The sequence below is a fragment of the Scomber scombrus genome, chromosome 4, assembly GCF_963691925.1.
Source record: "Scomber scombrus chromosome 4, fScoSco1.1, whole genome shotgun sequence".
Classification (NCBI taxonomy): Eukaryota; Metazoa; Chordata; class Actinopteri; order Scombriformes; family Scombridae; genus Scomber; species Scomber scombrus.
Window position 1 is genome coordinate 236,511 of NC_084973.1, and position 21,251 is coordinate 257,761.

Genomic DNA, 21,251 nt, shown 5'->3' on the forward strand with positions numbered 1-21,251 from the left:
GTGTGTTAGTTTGAGGCAAGTGTCTGACACCCAAACTTCAATCACTGAAAACCCTTACTTTGTCTACAGCAATTAAGTTGAATGTTAAAGTGTTACTGTTAAAAAAAGGCTGTATTTTAAATTGAAGGATTAACACAGCAATGTCAATGTTGTGAGGCATCACGCACAATCTACATTCAACCAGTAAAGCAATGTGGCAGCTGTTACTCAGGAGGTGATGGATTGATGGAAGCAAAAACCAGTTGTTTTTATTATAGGGCTTTTTCACAGGGTTGCATTAGGGTGTATAGAAAGGCCCCAGGGTTTTTTTTCCAGCCCAACCAAAGTTACATACCCCTTTTACCAGAACACAGCCCAGTAAGCATGCATGTTTTGTTGATGGGTAAAACCTTAATCAGAAATGATTAAGTCAAGAAGTAAATATGTACCTAATTTTAATACACTTACGGTAAAAATCGCCTGTAAATCGCAGTCTACTTTGTGGGGGTGTCATGCTGGGAAAAACGCTTTTTAAAAATTATTATTAAAGACTGTTTCAGTATATTAAGTCAGACCGGATTCGGATAAGACTATGAGTTTCAATTAAAACTTTTAAAAGAACACAGTAACTAATTAATAGTGTGCAAGTCTCACAAAACTCACTGTCCTCGGACTCTGTGTCAGTCCCAGAGTCAAACAAGGCATCGTCCTCTGTTCCATCCAGTGGAAAAACAACAAAGTTAGTGAATATTTTATTCTTCTGTGCTCATACTGTGTGTCTCTGCCACAGCTCAATAAAAGCTGCTCATCTGTGCGCTTTTACACATCATGCTTCAAACATCTGCTGCTGTCAGTCAGGTCTGTAAATACTGAAACATCACAGCTACTACTGTCTGAAATACTTCTGATCAACACACTGAATCAGTACCCGCAATGAACACGCCTGGTTTTCTTTCCTCTTTTTACATCCAACATACAGCAGTAACAGCTCAATATCTATTTTCTTAGTGTAGACAGCCTTTTACATACTTATAATCATATCCAGATCGAACCTCTGTTTCACTGGTGTATAAGACGCACCTCACTTTTTAATGAAAAAATGATTGCGTTAAAAAGGTGCGTCTTATACATCTTTTTTTTTTAACAGTAATACAGGTTGGCTACCACTACATTTCATAATTTAATCTGTGCAAACTCTACAGTGACACTAAAATAATTTAAGATGCAACATAAATGAAGTGGAATTCTTTATGGAGGCATCAAAATACAGAGTAACTAGTACATATATTGCCTTTAACTTGGTTTCTCTCTTGGTGGTACACTGTACTCATTAAAAATATACACAGTTCTTCAATCTGGATTTATTCTGTTACTAGAACTGTAAAACAGAATGTACAATGCAGATAGGCATTCATTACACTTAAGGGCAAGCACATTACAGCCCTTCCCATTATCAGGCATAATTCTTATTATTTCCAGGACTGAATTTAATTTAGCACCTAACCAAGATAGAGCAAGCAAGCTGATAAAGTTAACCTGGAAAACAAAAATTTAAATAAGAAAACAGAATGCAATCTGAACATGGCCATGCTTTTTAACAACCCAATATTATTTTTTTCTTTTTCTTTTTTAAATCTATTTAAAGATTATACAAATACTTTTGTACATGTGAAAATAAGACAAACTACATTTAGGGCTGACAAGTTCACTACTAACACAGATCCTTCAACAGTTAAGGTTCTCCTGAATTTGTGTAAGTGTAGCCTAGCATTGAGACATAAGACCACAGCATCAAACATCACTTGTATTAAGCACAGAGTAACTGATGTTCAACATAACTGAAAATTAAATTGGCCAAATGAATGCTTCACAACAGTACAACAACATACTCCACCTCTGAACGCAACTATACAAATGACTGAGGGCATTGACATTTAAACATTGCTTTTCTCCTAATCCAAAATACAGTTTAATTAACAAGTCTGGCTCCATTTTTGATCATATGATCCCTACCTTTCCCCTCAAAGTAAAAGTTGACAAACATATTTAAGAACAGAGCAGCAGCAGAAGCTTAAGAAACCAGTCAACACTTCTATTCAAGGTTAAAATTGCTTTTTCTTGTACAGTTTAAGTTTGAACCCAAACTTTAAATCTATAACTAAAACAGTACACAAATAGATATTTTTGTTCCTGTGATACTGAGGTTGCAATTACATTGGTATATCTGTAGCTTTAAAAAACAAAACACTGGACCTCAGCCAGTACACAGAAGAAAGCACACCCCATTTGTTAAATACAACATGTTAGTACATTTTTTCATGTAGATTACTTTGAATGAGTAACTGAGAGGCTTAGAAAATATCATAATCTTTCTTGTCCTTTTTGCCTTCACCCTCAAAGCCGTCTGTCCCATCACTGTTGTCACGGCGACGCTTGCGGCTGTTTCGGATGTTGAGGCGAGGGTTTATCTGCGGCAAAGGGTCCATACCCAAGACTTTATGTATGTGACGGAATGCCAGCAGTCTCAGAGCAAACTGTATAGAGAAAAAGAAATAACATTTCAAAACAGTTACTCTTTTAGTGTAGGCGAAGGCAGCCAAAAGAAACCGAGGGTGTCTCATATAGTCCCTCGTGTACACCAACCCTGAAATCATCTAGGCATTACAGGGAGGAACTGTACGTGGGAATGCAAATGTCTGAATCAATTTGACAAGACATTAAATTAACTTAACCCTGCGAACCTCATAGTGACAATTAAGAGGATGGGGGACAAAATCCAGTGCCCATTTTAAGGAAAAATGTATTAAAAGTTTGTTTGAAGATTATGAAGCTTCCACCATCTGAGTCAAATAAAGTTTGTAATAAATAAAATAAATTAAAAAAAAATCCCTATCACTATGCATTTCCTCAGATACCGTTTCCCTGTTGAGCTGTGATGGAATTTTAAACGATACATTTTCATTGCAAAAGGTTTTGACTAAATTTGTGAGTCAGGTCAAATAGGTCTGAGAAATGTGTTAAAATACAATGCCTGCAAATGACAAAGAAGGCGCAAAAATTGTTAAGTCAATTCAAAGTGGCCTCCTGTTGGACTTAATGTATGGCTCCAACAGGTTTATTTTGAGACATGACATATGCATACCTAATTTAATTCATCCATGTCAGATTTAGAGGTGAGAAACGGTTTAAGCTTCATATTATTTTCAAATAAACGTTTAAATGTTTTCTAGGGCTGAAACGATTACGTGAATTATTCGAATAATTCGATTACAAAAAATGATCGATTCATTTTTTCATGAATCGAAGCTTCGTTTAATTCATTTCACTCGTTTATTTTACCTGCTCTGCTTGTGTTTTACACGGATGATTATTACTGACGCACATCATGTCACTCGCTATGTCGCGGAGCAGTTTACTAGAGAGTGAAAACTACAAAGTGTGTGCGGCATCTAGTTGGGGACAACAAGGGGCGCGTGCGCGCGCGCACACACACATACACCCAAACTGATCGGTTTTCTATCGTTTATTTGCCCGTCATGTCTTCTTTTTATAACGTCAGATCATTAAGGTTGTTGTTCTAGTTAGTGAACTATCAGTTTCTACCTGCTGAGAAGATCTCAGTCAGCAGTAGGAGATGAGGAGAGGAGCAGGGAGGTTGATCTCAGGTCTCTACACTGAAAACCTGAGGTAGGAGGAGCGGAGCAATCTAGTGCATTTAATAGTATGGTAGCATAATGATGCAAAAATTAAAATCAATCACACTAAAAGTTAGTAGGTCCATGTATTTGTTTCAGAGGGCATTGAAGTTAAATGCAATAAATGGGTTTAGTTTTGATTAAAACAATTGAATATTCAGACCAAATAGCCTTTGTCTAAGTTATAAATCTTAAATATGTCTTGTTTCAAAGTCATTTGACTTTACTGCATTATTATTTTCATTTATTTGTTTCAGAAGGTACTGAAGTTAAATGTAATAAGTGGGTTTAGTTTAAGAATAAAACCCACTTGATTGTTCATTTTCAGAGACGTCTTTTTTGTCCTTTTTCTCATCTTTACTTTCACTATTTAATAAGGCAAAATAATTTATTCGATTACTCGATTAATCGATGTAATAATCGATAGAATAATCGATTACACAAATAATCGATAGCTGCAGCCCTAATGTTTTCATAGATGAAGAACTGTGGTTTCCGTTCCCCATCATGAACAGATCTTCTAATGGTCAGTATGAACAGAAGGAATGATTACAGCAAGAAAACATGTTTCAAAGTCTATTTGTGGGTACCTGGCTGTTTTAAGACACTTGAAAACAGAGCCTATCCTTTAAGAACCATCAAATCCCAAAAAACATATGTATTTTAATATTTAACTTTCAAAGATAGTGAAATGAACTGGCACTGAAGACCATTTTTAGATTCCCTTCCAATTTATCAAATTGGAATGGAATTAATCATGGAATTAATCTAAAATGGTCCCTGTGGCCAAAATAAACACAATATGTACAGTGCCCTGCAAAAGTATTCATACCCCTTGAACTTCTCCACATTTTGTCACGTTACAACCACAAACTTAAATGTATTTTATTGGGATTTTATGTGATAGACCAACACAAAGTAGCGCATAATTGTGAAGTGGAAGGACAATGATACGTGGTGGTCAAGATTTTTTACAAATAAAAATCTGAAAAGTTTGGCGTGCATATGTATTCAGCCCCTGAGTCAATACTTTGTCGAACCACCTTTCACTGCAGTTACAGCTGCGAGTCTTTTGGGATATGTCTCTACCAGCTTTGCACATCTACAGACTGCAATTTTTGCCCATTCTTCTTTGCAAAATAGCTCAAGTTCAGTCAGATTGGATGGAGAGCGCCTGTGAACAGCAATTTTCAAGTCTTGCCACAGATTCCCAATAGGATTTAGGTCTGGACTTTGACTAAGCCATTCTAAACACATGAATATGTTTGGTCTGAACCATTCTATTGTAGCTCTGGCTGAAGATGTTCCTTTTTCTGGCAGTATTCTCTCAGTGTCAAGCAGTTAAATGTTCTAAATACCTTACCTTCTGGTTCCTGTAACTTAAAATAAATTTCAAAATTTTACATTATTAGTAGGGGTGTGACAATTCACTCAGCTCATGAGACGAGACGAGACACGATATTGGGTTCACGAGATCGAGATGAGACGAGATTTTAACACTATTTTTAAGAAAACTTCAATGAGGAAATATATGACTTCTTTTATTTGAAAGTCACAAAATGCAAAATAATGCAAGTGCATTTTGAAATGTTTTAACTAATCATCTTGTAATGAATGTCACTTTAGTTCTACTTTCTAAGTGTGAATTATCATACGCAGTATTATAGATAAATAATTTAGGTATTTATGGAAATAACCATAAATACCTAAATTACAGATGAATGTCTTAACGTCACAAGTTTATGAATTCAAGAGCTTGTACTTGGGCACTGGAGGTAATGTCTTCTCTCTGTTGCTCTCCCATAGGTGTTAAGGTATCCAAAGGATTCTTTTCACATGGATCTACCAATCCTGGACCACCTGTGAAAAGAAATAAAACTGTATTAGGCATGTTTCATTTAATGACAGCTCAGTATTCTCTGGATTTGAACTACATAACTGCTGACATGGTTTTAAGTTGACTGAGTAATTGGTATGCTGATCAGTATTTAGTTCAACTCATTACTCAAAACAATAAAATTGTACCCCAACAGACCCATGTTGCATGTTTGAGAAGCCTCTGCTGCCTATACAAGCCAGAAGAGGAAGGAACAGGCCGGATCAGAAGCCCCATCATTACATAACTAAACCAGAGGGGAGGGAGCTAATGTAGCTCTGCTAATTGAATAATAGCCTCCAGTTAGATTGTCCGCCTGGTGTCCACAGCACAGACACAAAGGTTGAGTCTTACAATAACACGGTTTGTTCAAGAGAGACTAGGAAAGTGGGGGTCGTCGCAGGTTGGTACTTCAGCAGCATGGCTCAACCATGGGCCATTCCCTGCTGTTGAGGGTGTAATGAAAATGCATTTCACATTTCAAACTTCCAGCCTCTGCTGCAACCAACAAAATCCAGCCAACAGCTCCACTATCCACAGTCAGACACACGTTTTCTTATACAGATTTGTGCAGTTTGACATTAGTACCACACATAAAAGTTAAGAACACATTTTTACGTTAGGCTTTGTAGATCTAATATGAGTGAAGACTCAGCAACTGTGTGGCTTCTTTCTTGCCTTAAATTTGTTTAGAAATAGATTATAGTGCACTGCTAAGGTGAAATAAGTGCAAATGTACACAGTGGAGTGTAGTCAGACCTTTCTCTGGGACTGTGTGCTATTAAGAATAGAAGACCTGAAGACCTGCCTTGGTGAGAGGAATGCCAAATTTCATTTTCATTCTGACCCCATAAATAGTGCGTTGATATGTAGATGCAATAGATTGGGGGTTCCGTTTCCCTTTTTGCATTTAATTATTGTCCACTGCAAATCAGGTTAGGTCTTTGAAAATGAAAATAGATTTGACATTTCATTTTCAGACTGTTAGAAAACTGCCTTTTTTATTTTCATTGTGACTTAAATATTGATTATATAAATGGTAAATGAGGTTGTACTTTATATTGCATTTAAAATGTTCAAGATCTGAATATTATATAGTGGGGTACAGATTTGAAAATTAAATGTCAAATGTTTTCCATTTTCACTTTAATATAGTCACAGAATGCACATACAATACGATTTTTTTTCATTGACATTTTTTGCTCATAACATACATATGTGCAAAATTATGTTGTTCTGGAATTACGTTAAGTCTACATCATTCAGTATATATAATTTTAATAAAGTCCCCTATGGGCTCTGCCAGAAAACGAACAAGTACATTTCTCAAAATGATGAACTTGTGCTTGAAGGTTTTTCAGGTGGGTAACAACCACCCTGGGGCAAACCTAGTACCTGCTGGATTAAATATTGCATCTATTGTGTGCAAAACCAAAACCAGGTTATTTGTCTCTCAGCACAGAATTCCTTGGAGAAAACTCTTGAGAAAATAATATTTGATTCTGTCAGGTTATTCTGTTACTACCAAAAGAGGACAGTAGTAGTCAGATTACATTAGTGCATGTAAATACAGTGAGTGTGAATACAAAGAACAAGCCCCCCTTTTCAGATGACATTTTTTGGTTCTCAAACAGAACCACATTTATTTGGTCTGAAGGACAGTACAAGAGCCTAATCAGTATAACACTAATCAATATATAGGAAAATGAAGTAATATCTTACCAGGGAGCAAAATCCCAGAAGAAATACATTCAAAGACACGCCTCAGTGCATCACCTGGGCTGAGGGGGGCAGAGGCACTACTGATGGCCTTCTCAACTAGAAGCTCCATGGCCTGAACAAAGTAAAGAGTGAAAATGGCTTAGATGCTTGGAAAACACACACAATCTCTGCTAGCATTACCATTACAGACACACTGATATGGTATTTCAGGCCCAAACAAAAAACAATTATCTGTTGAGACCGATATAACATATTTATTACAAATGCGATACTGTAAAGATGACAATTATGTATTTTTAGACTAGCATGGTTATTTTTATTCTCATACAACAACAATGTTTAGACCATTGACCAATATCTACAATTAAGAATACATTTATTTATTGTTAACCTTTTTGTAACAAATGTAGTCTGTTTTTTTATATATAGACGCTATCAGACCATATCTCCTTGTTGACAAAACCCTTTGGAAAGGGGTACCATTAGAAAGACTACATGTTTTAACAACAAATTGGTGAACAGCCCTGTGGAATAATTTCAGTTTTTGTCTGTCCTCCTCCATCTGCTGCTGGTGGTCAAAGACTCACTGTAGCAAATACTGCTAGAAAAGGAGAGCTGGCTGTTCTCAGCCTCAAGTTGACATTCAACTTTTTTCTTACCAATGTACCATGGTGAAATAGCAGTGTATCCCAGCAATTTACCATCCCCCCAGAGCAAGCATTGATATATTAAGACAACTGGATAGTGTCAGAGTTGGGGCCCCATTCATTCCTATGAAGGTTGTTCAGTGGCAAATTAAGTAAAAAAAGTTCTGCATAGCTTCCACATCTGTGGGGGCCCATAGAGCAAGCACCCTTGCGACTTGCGCCAGTTACTTCCAGTTAAGCCCTGGCTAACTTGAATGAAGATAAAGCATGCGGCTCTTCTAGATTTTCCAAATGTGATTGGACTGAATCTGTGCTTTCTCGTCTCACAGGTAACCTGGGATTGTAGATGTCTTGATGACAGATTCATGCCCTGGACCCGCTATTCTCTCATCTGGGACCTACTAACTTCAATGTTGATTGTTTTTTCAATGTGCTTCTCTCGCTTATCCTACCCTAATGTGGTTATTGTCACGGCCCTAATCACAACTCTATCACTTGATTATAACTCTGATGGGACTTATGAGGAAGGAAAAAAATTATGTGTAGGGACCAAGGGTCAAGCAGAACTAGGGAGTTGGGGGAATTTTCTATTTGACTGTCCAGCGATATAAATTCTGGTTATATAAAAAAAGAAAAAGAAAAAAAAAAGTCTGTCCAGCGAGCAGTTCTCAACCAGTATACTGGCCCCTTAACAATAAAATGATTGACCTTTTTTGAACAAATAGTCACAGGAACTTAATTGTTAAAGTTTACTACTAAGAAAATGGTAGGCAGGATGCAGCAGGCTAAGTGAGCCGTGGCTTTTTCAATGACTGGAGTATCTCTGAGGAAGAAGGTGTTTCCACAATGAGGATCACAGTAGCAGAAAAAAACGCTAATGCTAAAGCTAATTCATCAGTTATTCAAAAAAAGAGTGATTAACTTATATAACTGTCATCATTAGCTCATACCACAGTTGGCAAATTTCTTTTTTCTCCACATCCCCTTCTTTCTCTCAACCCTGGTTTCTGCTTGAGGTTTCTTCCCGTTAAAGAGGGAAGAAACTGCTGTCGTGGCCAAGTGCTTGCTCATGGGAGAATGGTACCGAAAAGAGTACCGTCTAGACCTGCTCTATCTCTGACATGCCCTGAGATAACTTCTGTTATGATTTACACAATATACATAAAATTGATGACTATATTTGTAACATTTGTCAATTATTATAGTCTATGAGCTACCAGAATGTAATTTAATTGCAAAACCGTAAATCACTTTAAATATCAAATAAAACCTATGAACCTAAGGGTTAAGGTTACTTTAGTACTCAACCTTAAGTTACGAAAGGTCAAGTACTAAAGGTTCCTGTGAAAGGTTTGTAAAAACAAAAACAAAAACAGGCAGTAAAGGGGTCCTAAATACCAGACACTGTCAGAATTGCAACACTAGCTTTGGTCACCAAAGCAATTAACCAAAGATTTCCTGTTTCTGTTAAGAATGTTGACTCTTATCAGGCACAGCAATAAATCACACATTGGACTGAGACCTTTAAATGCTTTTTTTTTTAGCACAATTATATAACATACCCATCCTGGGAAGGTCGACCATGTAGGAACTCGTTGACAAAGGTCGCGCAGGATCCGAATGATGATCACACAGGACTGGAGTCCATTGGCTCTAGCCTTGTGATGCAATAAAGTTAGGTTTACCAAGTGGCCAAGAGTGACAAGAGATGGACCAAACAAGTGAATCAGTTCTGTCTTAGAGGTCCAAAAACTACTGTGCATAATGGAAGCTTGAGTATGGTTTGAGGGGTGTATGCGCCATAACAGTTTGCAATCAGCTGCCATTCCCAGTAGTCTTGTACCTCACAGTTAGTAAGGGAGTTCAAAGTTTGCAAGATGCACAAGAAATGAGAACTTTCCTTGCCATCTTCTAAACCCTGACCCCACATTTATCCGGGTATCTCACAAAAAGGTACTTAAAAGTACAAGTCCACCTGAAAGGAGAGTATAGGGACTGAAAGAGCTAAGGAAATCTGCATTACTTTGCCTGTGCTTTTGCTCAGGTAGCAGAATCACAGGAAACTACTCAAATATTCCTTTTTCTCTCAATCCCCATTCTATAAAAAATATAAAGAATAAAAACAATACAAATTTTGCACAGCTCTGTGCAAGTTATTGTGCAGCCTTATGGAATCACATGTTACTACAATGCAGTACTTGGAAAATTGACAAGGACAAGGATGCCAGTCCTTTGCTCGAGTAATTTTTTATATGAGAAGTTCTGATTCACTTAGATTCATGATCAATACATATGATAATGTACATTGACCAAATTCTTGTAGGAGTCACCCTCAGATATTTGTTTTACAAATATTTTTTCTCGTAAAAAAGTTTTCCTTATTATAAAATGGAAACCAAATGTGTAAAACACAAATAAATGAATAAACAAATAATGCATCTCATAAGGCTACAATAAGAAAGTAAAATGATGTTCCGAACCTGGAACCACTTAGCGTGGCGCAGAGCAGCCAGAGCGTCAAGGCATTTTTGCCTGTCCAAGACGTCCGCTGGGTCTTTCACCATACCCGAGGTTACATCTAAAAATGGATTTGAAGTGTCAAAATGATGATGAGGAATGGGTGTTTGACCAGGTCAGCAAGGCTGGCAAAGAACAAACACATTGCCACACATACCAATGTTTCTTTCCAGGACAACCTACGACTGACTGCTTACTCATTGGTTATTTCAAAAAGGTTACTATAATTAAACAGAATGAAACCAAAACATTGTCAAAGTGAATGGATGCAGACCAACAGTATCTTTATGCTGGACATGTTGAGTCATTATATTCTGTAAATGGGGTATAAATTCAACATTTTAGATAAATAGTTTGGAAAGCAACAATCTAGCTAAATTTACATCGGTTTAGACTCACAGATGTTTTGAAGCCAATACCATGTTATCAGGTAATTGTGTTGTAAAGATCACTAACTTGTAAATTACCATGGACATTTTTGTGAATTTTCTTTGCTCAAGCACTGGGATAGCAGAGGGATTCCATGGCAAATGACTATTTGGAATAGTGTGTGCCAGAGAGAAATAAATTGCTATTGGCAACAGGGAGTGACCTGATAAAAAGTGGCATGGCAATGGTAGGTGTGGCAAAGTTTTTGAGATGAGGGAAAACCTTGGTCAAAAATCCTTCCGGAGCGGTTGGGCCCTATTAAACCTCTGATGGAGACAATGTACTGGACAAATTCATTATTTTTTTGTTCAAAGAAATAAAGGTGTCTTTATGCTGGACTTGTAAATACGACTATGATCTTTAAAATGGTAGCAGCAATGGGTGCTGAAGAAGAGAAAAAACAGGAGAACTACTAGCAAACAAAAGGGGTTAGGATATCACTGCATGCATACCTCGTACCAGTAGGTTGGAATAAGAACCCAACAGTCATTGTATACCAAAGGCTGTACTCAGTTCAAACCAAAGATTCCTCTGTCATAGCCTTCTTACCTGAAATTTAACAATACTCCCCTAAGAAAAATGGAAATTATCAGATTTCAAAACAATATGGTTCAATCTTTTAGCTATATCTTCATATTTCTGTTGTCAATTAATTCAGGAAAAAATGGTCTATCTTAAAATTATTTGTCCTCGTCTTTCCATCATCAGTGAAACTGAAATGACAAGAACTTGTCAAAGGCTTTTTCTGAATCAATCTAAAATATCTCTATATCGAGCCCAATTTAGAGTCCTAAGGTAGATGTCAATCTACTCAGGGGAGCACTTCAGAACAGGGGACCTTAGCATGGTGAACTGTTCACCAGTACACAAAAGGAAGATTTGTTTCCTGTGGGAAAATAACACCCAATTCCTTGTCCCTTGCTGTGTGGGATTCTTATGCCAATTCTTGATTTAAGAATTAGTTGATTTTTTTTTGTTTTGTACAATTAATTCCAAATTAAACTTGAACAGAAGTGACTCCTGATGTCTATTTTCTCCATCTTGTGGAGGATTCATTTTTTTCTCCTCATCTCAAGAAAAATTTGGAGAAAAGATACTGTAATGCGTGTCTCCCATTGATTATATCTAACAATAAATTTAAACAGAATCCCCTGGAACACAGGAAACAAAATAAGTATCTCATCTGGGAATAACTAGACTTAACACAATGCAAACACTGATCATGCTTTGTTCAAAGGGATAAAGATAGCATTTGAGAAGTAAGAGGTACAGAGCAAAAGCCTAAGAGCAATACTGCTGGCACTCACCTCTTTTTTAAACTGACATACCCCCACAAAATGAGAAAGGGAATCAATTGAGAAAAACAAAACAAAACAACAAAAGGACTTTTTATCAGCTGTACCTATAAAAGCAGATTATAAAAGTATTTCCTTGAAATAAGTCCCTAAAATGGTTTCAGTTGGTCACACCAAGGTTGTATTAAAAATGAAAGTTTTATTACTACCAATTCTGAAAGAAAGACCAAAAAGTGTAAGTTTGAGGGATGATCTGTTTTACATCTTTGTGGAGTGCCAGCAGAATAGTGCTCTTTAAGTGTGTCAACCAACATACTGAAATTGATTTATAGGGAGATAGCAGAAGGACAAGAAAAGAGGGGCAATATGAAGGGCTGTTATGGATTTCCCAACCTCCATCCGGGCCATTTTCCTCTCTGATGACAGGCGAAGTCAGTGTAATTGCCACTTGCATCGGTGGCTCTGTACAGGATGTCAGAATAATGGCTGCTTCCTGGATAGATCCTGTGACCTCATATTTTTCAGGTGTGACCATCTGGGAAGAAATGGTGTAGATGCAATTGCACAAACATTATTTCTTTGTAGATTGAGTACATGGTAAATGGACTGTATTTATATAGGCATTTTCTAGTCTACCAACCACTCAAAATCACACACACACACACACACACACACACACACACACACACACACACACACACACACACACACACACACACACACACACACACACACACACACACACACACACACACACACACACACACACACACACACACACACACACACACACACACACACACACACACACACTAATGTCAGAAGCTGCCATGCATGCTGCCAACCTGCCTTAGCTAGTCAAATAAGCTTTTAAATGCGCTGCCCCTTCCTTCTGGAACAATGTAGAGCAGAGCTTGAAATAGTCACTTCTAAAGGATCGTGAAAATGGTGCTTTGTCAATGAGGTTGCTTTTACTTCATTTGGAATATTCTCGGAAATTCATACTTGCTTATGCATCTTTAATGAATTTTCTGCATATTACTGGGTATTTTGTTTACTTTTTTACATTTTAACTCTTTTATTGATTATCAACTGGATACTGTGTTCAGTTTGTGGTGTGTAGGTGATGTCCCTGACAGTTGTATTCATCCGTTTATGTTGTTTGTATTTATTGTTTTAACAAGGTTTGTTGCTATCTTGGTCAAGTCTCTCGAAAAAGAGATTTTAGTCTTAATGAGACTTTTGACCTGGTTAAATAAGGAACAAGAAAAATTATTTAAAGCTACATCAAACCGGAATCTTCATTTAATCTCTGACGTAAACAGAGCAAAGTGGTTTTAAAAGGAGACATTCTTTACAAATTACAAGACTACTTAGTCCTCTAAAACCACCTACATCTCTAACAAGTCGGCATTCATTGCACCTCAAGTTGTGTGGAATAAGGCAGGTTCTGTGGGGTTCCATACACATTTTGGTCAATACATTTTTATGACTACCAATTTTAATGACCCAACATTCTGTGAATTGAAAATGATTGATTTGACTGAGGGTGCTTTCTTGAATAATGATAAAATTCAGGGGGAAGCCCCAATTTTAAAAACATCAGAAATACTTGACAGTGGACACCTGTGGGATTAGGTTAAACAGAGGTTCATCCATGCGTGTGCATAATGGTTATGGATTAAAATCCCTTTCCTTTCTAGCATCATGTTCACTCTGCAAGAATTCTGGATGTTTTTGAGGAAAACAGGAAAGCTCTAGGAGGTATCTATTAAAATGACCACTGAAAAAAATTGACTGTGGTGTGACATTTGTAAAGATGTTACTGTTAGCTGTTTGGGGAGGTGCTCCACAATGCGGGTGAGGAGTCCCTTTGTGGGCTTGTCAGAGCAGAGCAGGACTAGGTTGACATTCTTGTCCCCACGAAGCAGCAAGCCTTTTGCCAGGACTCCCACCCTCATCACTCCCTTCAGGGCTCTAGACAGATACACAAGAAAGATGTGTGGTAAATTATGGCAAAGCAAAAGAAACAACAATTATGTTAACATTCTGAAAACGTAAATACATCAAATACAGCATTTTAATGGCAACAATGTAAGGTTTTACTACTTGAAAGACTTAATGGAGGACACACAATTTGGTTAACTCTCAAATGTTCTAAACCATCATTCAGTTGCTGAATTAAACCCAACTGAAACTGTCGTTTGCTTCTGCTATTGGCCGCATTTTTATTAATTTCATTGTATGATCTAGCTTACATTGCACAAAACAGAGGGTAGGCAGATCAAGTCTAAGAATATCAGAACTTTTTAATCTCCTGTGCCAGTTTGGGCGAAAAATAGCCACACACATTCATATGGTAGGGACTTTTTTATCCTAAGTAATTATACTATGCTCCAAATTATATTACTTATAAACCTGGAATCTGCAGTATGTTCAGCAGAACACGGGGGAAAAAATGAAAGTAATCATGTTGATGATGTACATTGTCAAACTCAATGCAAATGTATCAGACTGAAAGTAAAACTCAACTCATATCACTGAACATGTTTATACAGTTTTGGGGGTGATGGTTTGGTTCTGGTACTGAGCATTGCATGTGTGGGGCAGGGAGGAATTTGCTAAATATGACCTATACAGGACTATTAAGGTGTATTCAGCATTTGCTTGAGTATGAGAAAATGTTGTCCTGTCCAAAGGAAGGCTTACTATTCTAAGCAGTCTAGATATCACACCTGTCTTTAGAAGGTTCTTTCTTCTCTTTGTCCTCTTCTTTGGCCTTGTCCTGGTCTGTAACTATGTCTGAGACCAGTTTGAGGGCACGTTCTGTGATTGACACGATCTTCTGAATAGACTGGAGCTCATCTTCTGAGGGGTAGATAGCAGCGTGCTTGGTCATGACATAGCGGTCATCTGAAGAATCAGGCCGACGTGGAGGCTAAAGGTCACAAAGGTTCAACAGGTTTGTTTTCAATTTTAGCTCGATTATGTTCTGAGGTCTGACACAGATAAAAGAAGATAATAATTAACACTCTGCATGGTCTTACTGAGATGAAAGTCAAAAATTTGGACACCTACTCATTCATCAAAAGTATGAAATAAAACATTGAAATTCTACAGTAAACCATAAGTTTAACCTTTGATAGAAAAGGCTGTAGTGCAGCCAATTTGTCCTAGAATATTGGAAGTAAACCCACTTATTCAGAAAGACTGATGGAAGACTGATGGAAGAAAAGCTAAATAAGAGATTGTGTTGAGCAAAATAAGCTGGCACTCCACATATTAACATTAATAACCAAGCGTGCCACCTTGTGGCCATTTATAATGCACTTTGTATTTTCACATGTGGTTTTTGAACTGTGAAGTGCAGAAATAAATAAAAAAATAATGTTGGTGTTGCTTGGGACCAAAACGACCCCGTCAGTAACAGTCACAGCTGCTTCCACTTGACTTGATTTTTATTTTAAAAACATTTAAAAATAATAATTCAGCTGTCAAAAAATAGGTTTGTTACAGAGTTACCAGTAACCAGATGCAAATCCAGTCATAAAGTGCTTTGTGTTTCACGCAATGAATTTAAAGTAAGAGTGCCTTCCTCAGGCACGCGAGTGAGGCCACTGGGTCAGGGTGCAAAAACATGAGGTTTTTTAGATTTATATGAAGTAGCGGCTGAATTGGAATATATGTAAATTAATTTATCAAAGCTCTAGTGGGAAAAGGTGGCAAAGAAAACTATTCTGACAAGGATGTGATGTTTAGATGTCAACAACCAGGTACCAATAAGTACAAATTTTGTCATTAGGGGGCAACAATTACCAACTGCATACCATTTTATAAAGTAAAATATTACGTGTTAGCAATTTTGGCAACATTCAATCTAATATTAGCTTTGCTGACACACACAGCCTGCCAATCCAGCCAACACAGAGCTAGACAATTCAGGGTGGTCTGACAAGAATGTTTAACTAAGAAATATACTGAGACACACTAAATATGCATAATCATAAAGCCTTACCAAAGGACCCTGAGGCTGCAGGCCAGGAATGCCAGGCCTAACTCCGAGTAGACCAGGAGGGCCCTGTGGATACCCTCCATCTGGTAAACGACGTCGCTCACCCCAGTGATGCTGCTCTTCCTCCATACGTCTCCAGTACATGTCTTCTTCGTAACGCCTGAAAATATAAACCACAGCTTGTCTTCCTTCTAGTTTACAGCAGTTTAACTAGTTTCTAGTGTAGAGAAGGTTGACAAAATAGCACAAAAAAATAATGAGTCTTAGTAAGTTGTTGTTCGACTATACACCGCGTTCGAAATTATTATGCAAATGATATTTTTCTCTGATTTTCCTAAATAGTCAATGAGAATGACAGTCAGTATAATTTAAGTCATCAACCTTTAGAGTATAATTTTATTGAACAAACGTCCCAATGATAACAGTATTTTTTTCAAAAATAAAAAACTCAAAATGCACTGTTCCAAATTATTATGCACAACGCAGTTTCAAAACATTTTATAGGTTGTAAATAACTGAAAATGGTCATTTGTTGAATTTGCAGCATTAGGAGGTCATATTTACTTAAATCAAAATCTATTCCAATAAAAAAAACATCTTAACAGGCCAAGTTACATGTTAACATAGGACCCTTTCTGTGATATCACCTTCACAATTCTTGCATCCATTGAACTTGTGAGTTTCTGGACAGTTTCTACTGAAATGTCTTTGCAGGATGTCAGAATAGCCTCCCAGAGCTGCTGTTTTGATGTGAACTGCCTCCCACCCTCATAGATCTTTTGCTTGAGGATGTTCCAAAGGTTTTCAATAGGGTTGAGGTCTGGGGAGGATGGGGGCCACACCATGAGTTTCTCTCCTTTTAAGCCCATAGCAGCCAGTGACACAGAGGTATTCTTTAGAGCATGAGATGGTGCATTGTCATGCATGAAGATGATTTTGCTACGGAAGGCACGGTTCTTATTTTTGTACCATGGAAGAAAGTGGTCAGTCAGAAACTATATACTTTGCCGAGGTCATTTTCACACCTTCAGGGACCCTAAAGGGGCCTACCAGCACTCTCCCCATGATTCCAGCCCAAAACATGACTCCCCCACCTCCTTGTTGGGACATGGTGGCCATTCACCAACCATCCACTACTGTTCATGTATTTCTGGGCCCACTGAGCATTGGTTAAGGGTGGCCGAATAGTAGACTGGAATAGGGACTCCAGAGGCAACAGCAGCTTCAAATACCTGTTGCTTCGTAATGGCGTTTTAGCAGCTGTTCTCTTGATCCGATGAATTTGTCTGGCAGAAATCTCCCTCATTATGCCTTTATCTGCACGAACCCGTCTGTGCTCTGAATCAGCCACAAACCTCTTCACAGTACGATGATCACGCTTAAGTTGTCGTGAAATATCTAATGTTTTCATACCTTTTCCAAGGCATTGTACTATTTGATGCTTTTCGGCAGCAGAGAGATCCTTTTTCTTTCCCATATTGCTTGAAACCTGTACTCTGCTTAATAATGTGGAATGTCCTTCTTAAGTAGTTTTCCTTTAATTGGGCTCACCTGGCAAACTAATTATCACAGGTGTCTGAGATTGATTTCAGTGATCCAAAGAGCCCTGAGACACAATACCATCCATGAGTTTAATTGAAAAATGAAAAATGTTTGACACTTAAATCCAATTTGCATAATAATTTGGAACGTGGTGTAAGACTCAAGAACATGCCCAAGTCTGTGGAACTCTACTGGAGAGATGAACACCATTCTTCCCAAAGATATTTCCTCATTTGGTATGTCATCCAAAATCATGTTATATCTAGAAATGCTACATCAAAAATTGTGCTTGCTCCGCTGCTCATTTGAAGGGAATCTTTGGTTCTGACTGGTAGAGATGCCCAGGTAGGCAACCTCTTTAGGGTAATTTACACTGTGTGTGTCATTATTAGGGTTGGGGAAATTTCTCGATTATATGATGCATCCCGATGCGGACGTGGACGACGCTGCATCGATTAACAAAAGTCAAGAATCGATTATTTAAACTTTAGTTATTAACTTGATGTTGACTACAAAAGGCAGAACCAAACAGTGAGGGCAGCGAAGCAGCCGGAGTTAATGTGTAGTTTATCTTAAAAAAGGAAGTGACTGCAGCACTTTTTTATTGAATAACAAAATAATTACCTTTGTGAGACTATTGTGAAGTTGACTGTGAACTTTAAACGCTGTTACTCAGTTAACACTAATGTTAGCGGAGCGGCGCAGCTAAGGAGAGCAGCTGACCAGCACACACTGCCGCATGAAACAATGTAAACTCTGAAGTGAAGAAAATAATTCGGGTGCTCAGTCTGTCTCACCTCAACAACCCTGCAGCTGCTCAGCGTGTTGGACAGTGATGTCTTTCCCGGAGCTAACAGTGCAGCAGAGAGGCAGCTCTCCACTGATGGAATCATGATAAACGGCTACACTCCGCCCTCAGTTTGTTAGTCTCATACAGACAGCTAGGCCTACTATGTCTATAATGTTGACTTATTTTGGACTACTTATTTTAAATGTGAAAACATTTATGTTTAACATGCATGTTGACTGACATTCAGATTTTAAAGTAGTTAATATTTATCGGACTTCTTGTATCAATTGATGAAAAATCAATGACAGCTCCTTGGTATAATTCCCAAACTCGACAATTAAAACAAATTTTACGAAAACTAGAAAGAATATGGCGCTCCACCAAATCAGAAGAATCTCACCTAACCTGGCAAGATAGTCTTAAAACATATAAGAAGGCCCTCCGTAACACCAGAGCTGCCTACTACTCATCACTAATAGAGGAGAATAAAAATAGTCCAAGGTTTCTTTTCAGTACTTTGGCTAAACTGACAAAGAGTCATAACACTACTGATCCATGTATTCCTTTAACTCTCAGTAGTGATGACTTCATGAGTTTCTTTAATGACAAAATCTTAACTATTAGGGACACAATTAATCACCTCTTGCCCTCAATAAGCACTGATTCATCCTCTAACATAGGAAACTCAGAAACTGCTTTTAAACCTGATATTTATTTAGACTGTTTCTCTCCAGTCGACCTTATAGAATTAACCTCAATGATCACTTCCTCTAAACCATCAACCTGTCTTTTAGACCCGATTCCAACTAGGCTGCTTAAGGAAGTCCTTCCCTCTGTTAGTACTTCCTTATTAAATATGATCAATCTGTCTTTAGTAACTGGATATGTACCACAGTCCTTTAAAGTAGCTGTCATTAAACCACTTCTTAAGAAGCCTACTCTTGATTCAGAGGTTCTAGCTAACTATAGGCCCATATCGAACCTCCCCTTTCTCTCTAAGATCCTCGAGAAAGCAGTTGCTAATCAGCTGTGTAACTTTCTAAATAATAACAGCTTATTTGAGGATTTTCAGTCTGGATTCAGAGCTCATCATAGTACAGAAACTGCACTGGTAAAAGTTACAAATGACCTCCTAACTTCATCAGACAATGGACTTCTCTCTGTCCTCGTCCTGTTAGATCTTAGTGCTGCCTTCGATACTATTGATCATCAAATCCTGTTAAAGAGACTTGAACATTTAATTGGTATTAAAGGAACAGCATTAAACTGGTTTAAATCCTATCTGTCAGATAGATTTCAGTTTGTAAATGTTAATGATAAATCCTCCATGCAAACAAAAGTAAAACACGGTGTTCCTCAGGGTTCAGTGCTTGGACCAATACTATTCTCCTTATATATGCTTCCTTTAGGAAATATTATTCGGAAACACTCAATAAATTTTCATTGTTATGCAGATGATACTCAATTATATCTATCAATAAAGCCTAATGAAATCAACCAGTTAACTAAACTACAAACATGCATCAAGGACATAAAGGCCTGGATGACCTGTAACTTCCTGCTGTTAAACTCAGAAAAAACTGAAGTTATTGTGCTTGGCCCTAAACACCTCAGAAACACATTATCCAATGATATAACTACTCTGGATGGCATTACTTTGGCCTCCAGTACTACTGTAAGGAACCTAGGAGTTATATTTGACCAGGATCTGTCCTTTAATTCCCACATAAAACAAATTTCAAGGTCTGCCTATTTTCATCTGCGTAACATTTCAAAAATCAGACATATTCTGTCTCAAAATGATGCTGAAAAACTAATCCATGCATTTGTTACTTCTAGGCTGGATTATTGTAATTCATTATTATCTGGCTGCCCTAACAAGTCTCTAAAGACTCTCCAACTGGTCCAGAATGCAGCTGCACGCGTTCTGACAAAAACTAGAAAGAGAGATCACATTACTCCTATTTTAGCTTCACTGCATTGGCTTCCCATAAAATCAAGAATAGAATTTAAAATCCTTCTCCTCACTTTTAAAGCTCTTACTGGTCAGGCTCCATCATACCTTAAAGAGCTCATAGTACCTTATGTACCTACCAGAACACTGCGCTCCCAGAACGCAGGCCTACTTGTGGTACCTAGTATCTCTAAAAGTAGAATGGGAGGCAGAGCCTTCAGTTATCAGGCTCCTCTCCTGTGGAACCATCTCCCAGATTCGGTCCGGAGGGCAGACACCCTCTCTACTTTTAAGAGTAGGCTTAAAACTTTCCTTTTTGATAGAGCTTATAGTTAGCCAGCTCCTAGTTTATGCTGCTATAGGCTTAGACTGCCGGGGGACTCCTACCTCCATGATGCACTGAGCTCCTCTCTCCTCCTCTCTCTCTCTCTCTATCCATCCATCTATATCCAATAACATTCATGTACTATTAATGCATTCAGTAACCTACACTTCTTCCCCGGAGTTGTCTGTGCTTTCTCATCTCACAGGCAATCTGGGCCTGTAGACGTCCGGATGACAGATTCCAGTCCCGGACCTTCTAGCTTCAATGTTTATTTTCTATGTGATTCTCTCTCTCTCCTATTCTTCCTCTCTCTCCTCTCTACCCCAACCGGTCGAGGCAGATGGCCGCCCACTTTTGAGCCTGGTTCTGCCTGAGGTTTCTTCCTGTTAAAAGGGAGTTTTTTCTTGCCATTGTCACTAAATGCTTGCTCATGTGGGAATGTTGGGTCTCTTTATAAATTAAAACTTG

At 37.9% G+C, this 21,251-nt stretch overlaps 1 protein-coding gene across 2 annotated transcripts in view; it reads right to left on the reverse strand.

Annotated features, from left to right (window-relative positions):
* Positions 1-1,213: 1,213 nt before the first annotated feature.
* zfr (zinc finger RNA binding protein) overlaps positions 1,214-21,251 on the reverse strand; it is a 52,597-nt gene continuing 32,559 nt past the window's right edge. Inside the window, exons 12-20 of one of the 2 annotated variants that reach the window (XM_062416964.1) lie at positions 16,176-16,332; positions 14,896-15,098; positions 13,987-14,137; positions 12,554-12,695; positions 10,400-10,497; positions 9,482-9,577; positions 7,273-7,384; positions 5,437-5,534; positions 1,214-2,513 (exon numbers count right to left, since the gene is read on the reverse strand). In XM_062416964.1, the coding sequence (XP_062272948.1) occupies positions 2,331-2,513; positions 5,437-5,534; positions 7,273-7,384; positions 9,482-9,577; positions 10,400-10,497; positions 12,554-12,695; positions 13,987-14,137; positions 14,896-15,098; positions 16,176-16,332 (1,240 nt within the window). In that variant the 3' untranslated portion in view covers positions 1,214-2,330. Of the gene's footprint in view, positions 2,514-5,436; positions 5,535-7,272; positions 7,385-9,481; positions 9,578-10,399; positions 10,498-12,553; positions 12,696-13,986; positions 14,138-14,895; positions 15,099-16,175; positions 16,333-21,251 lie in introns of those variants that run through there. The other variant, XR_009925036.1, reaches the window with a different exon arrangement.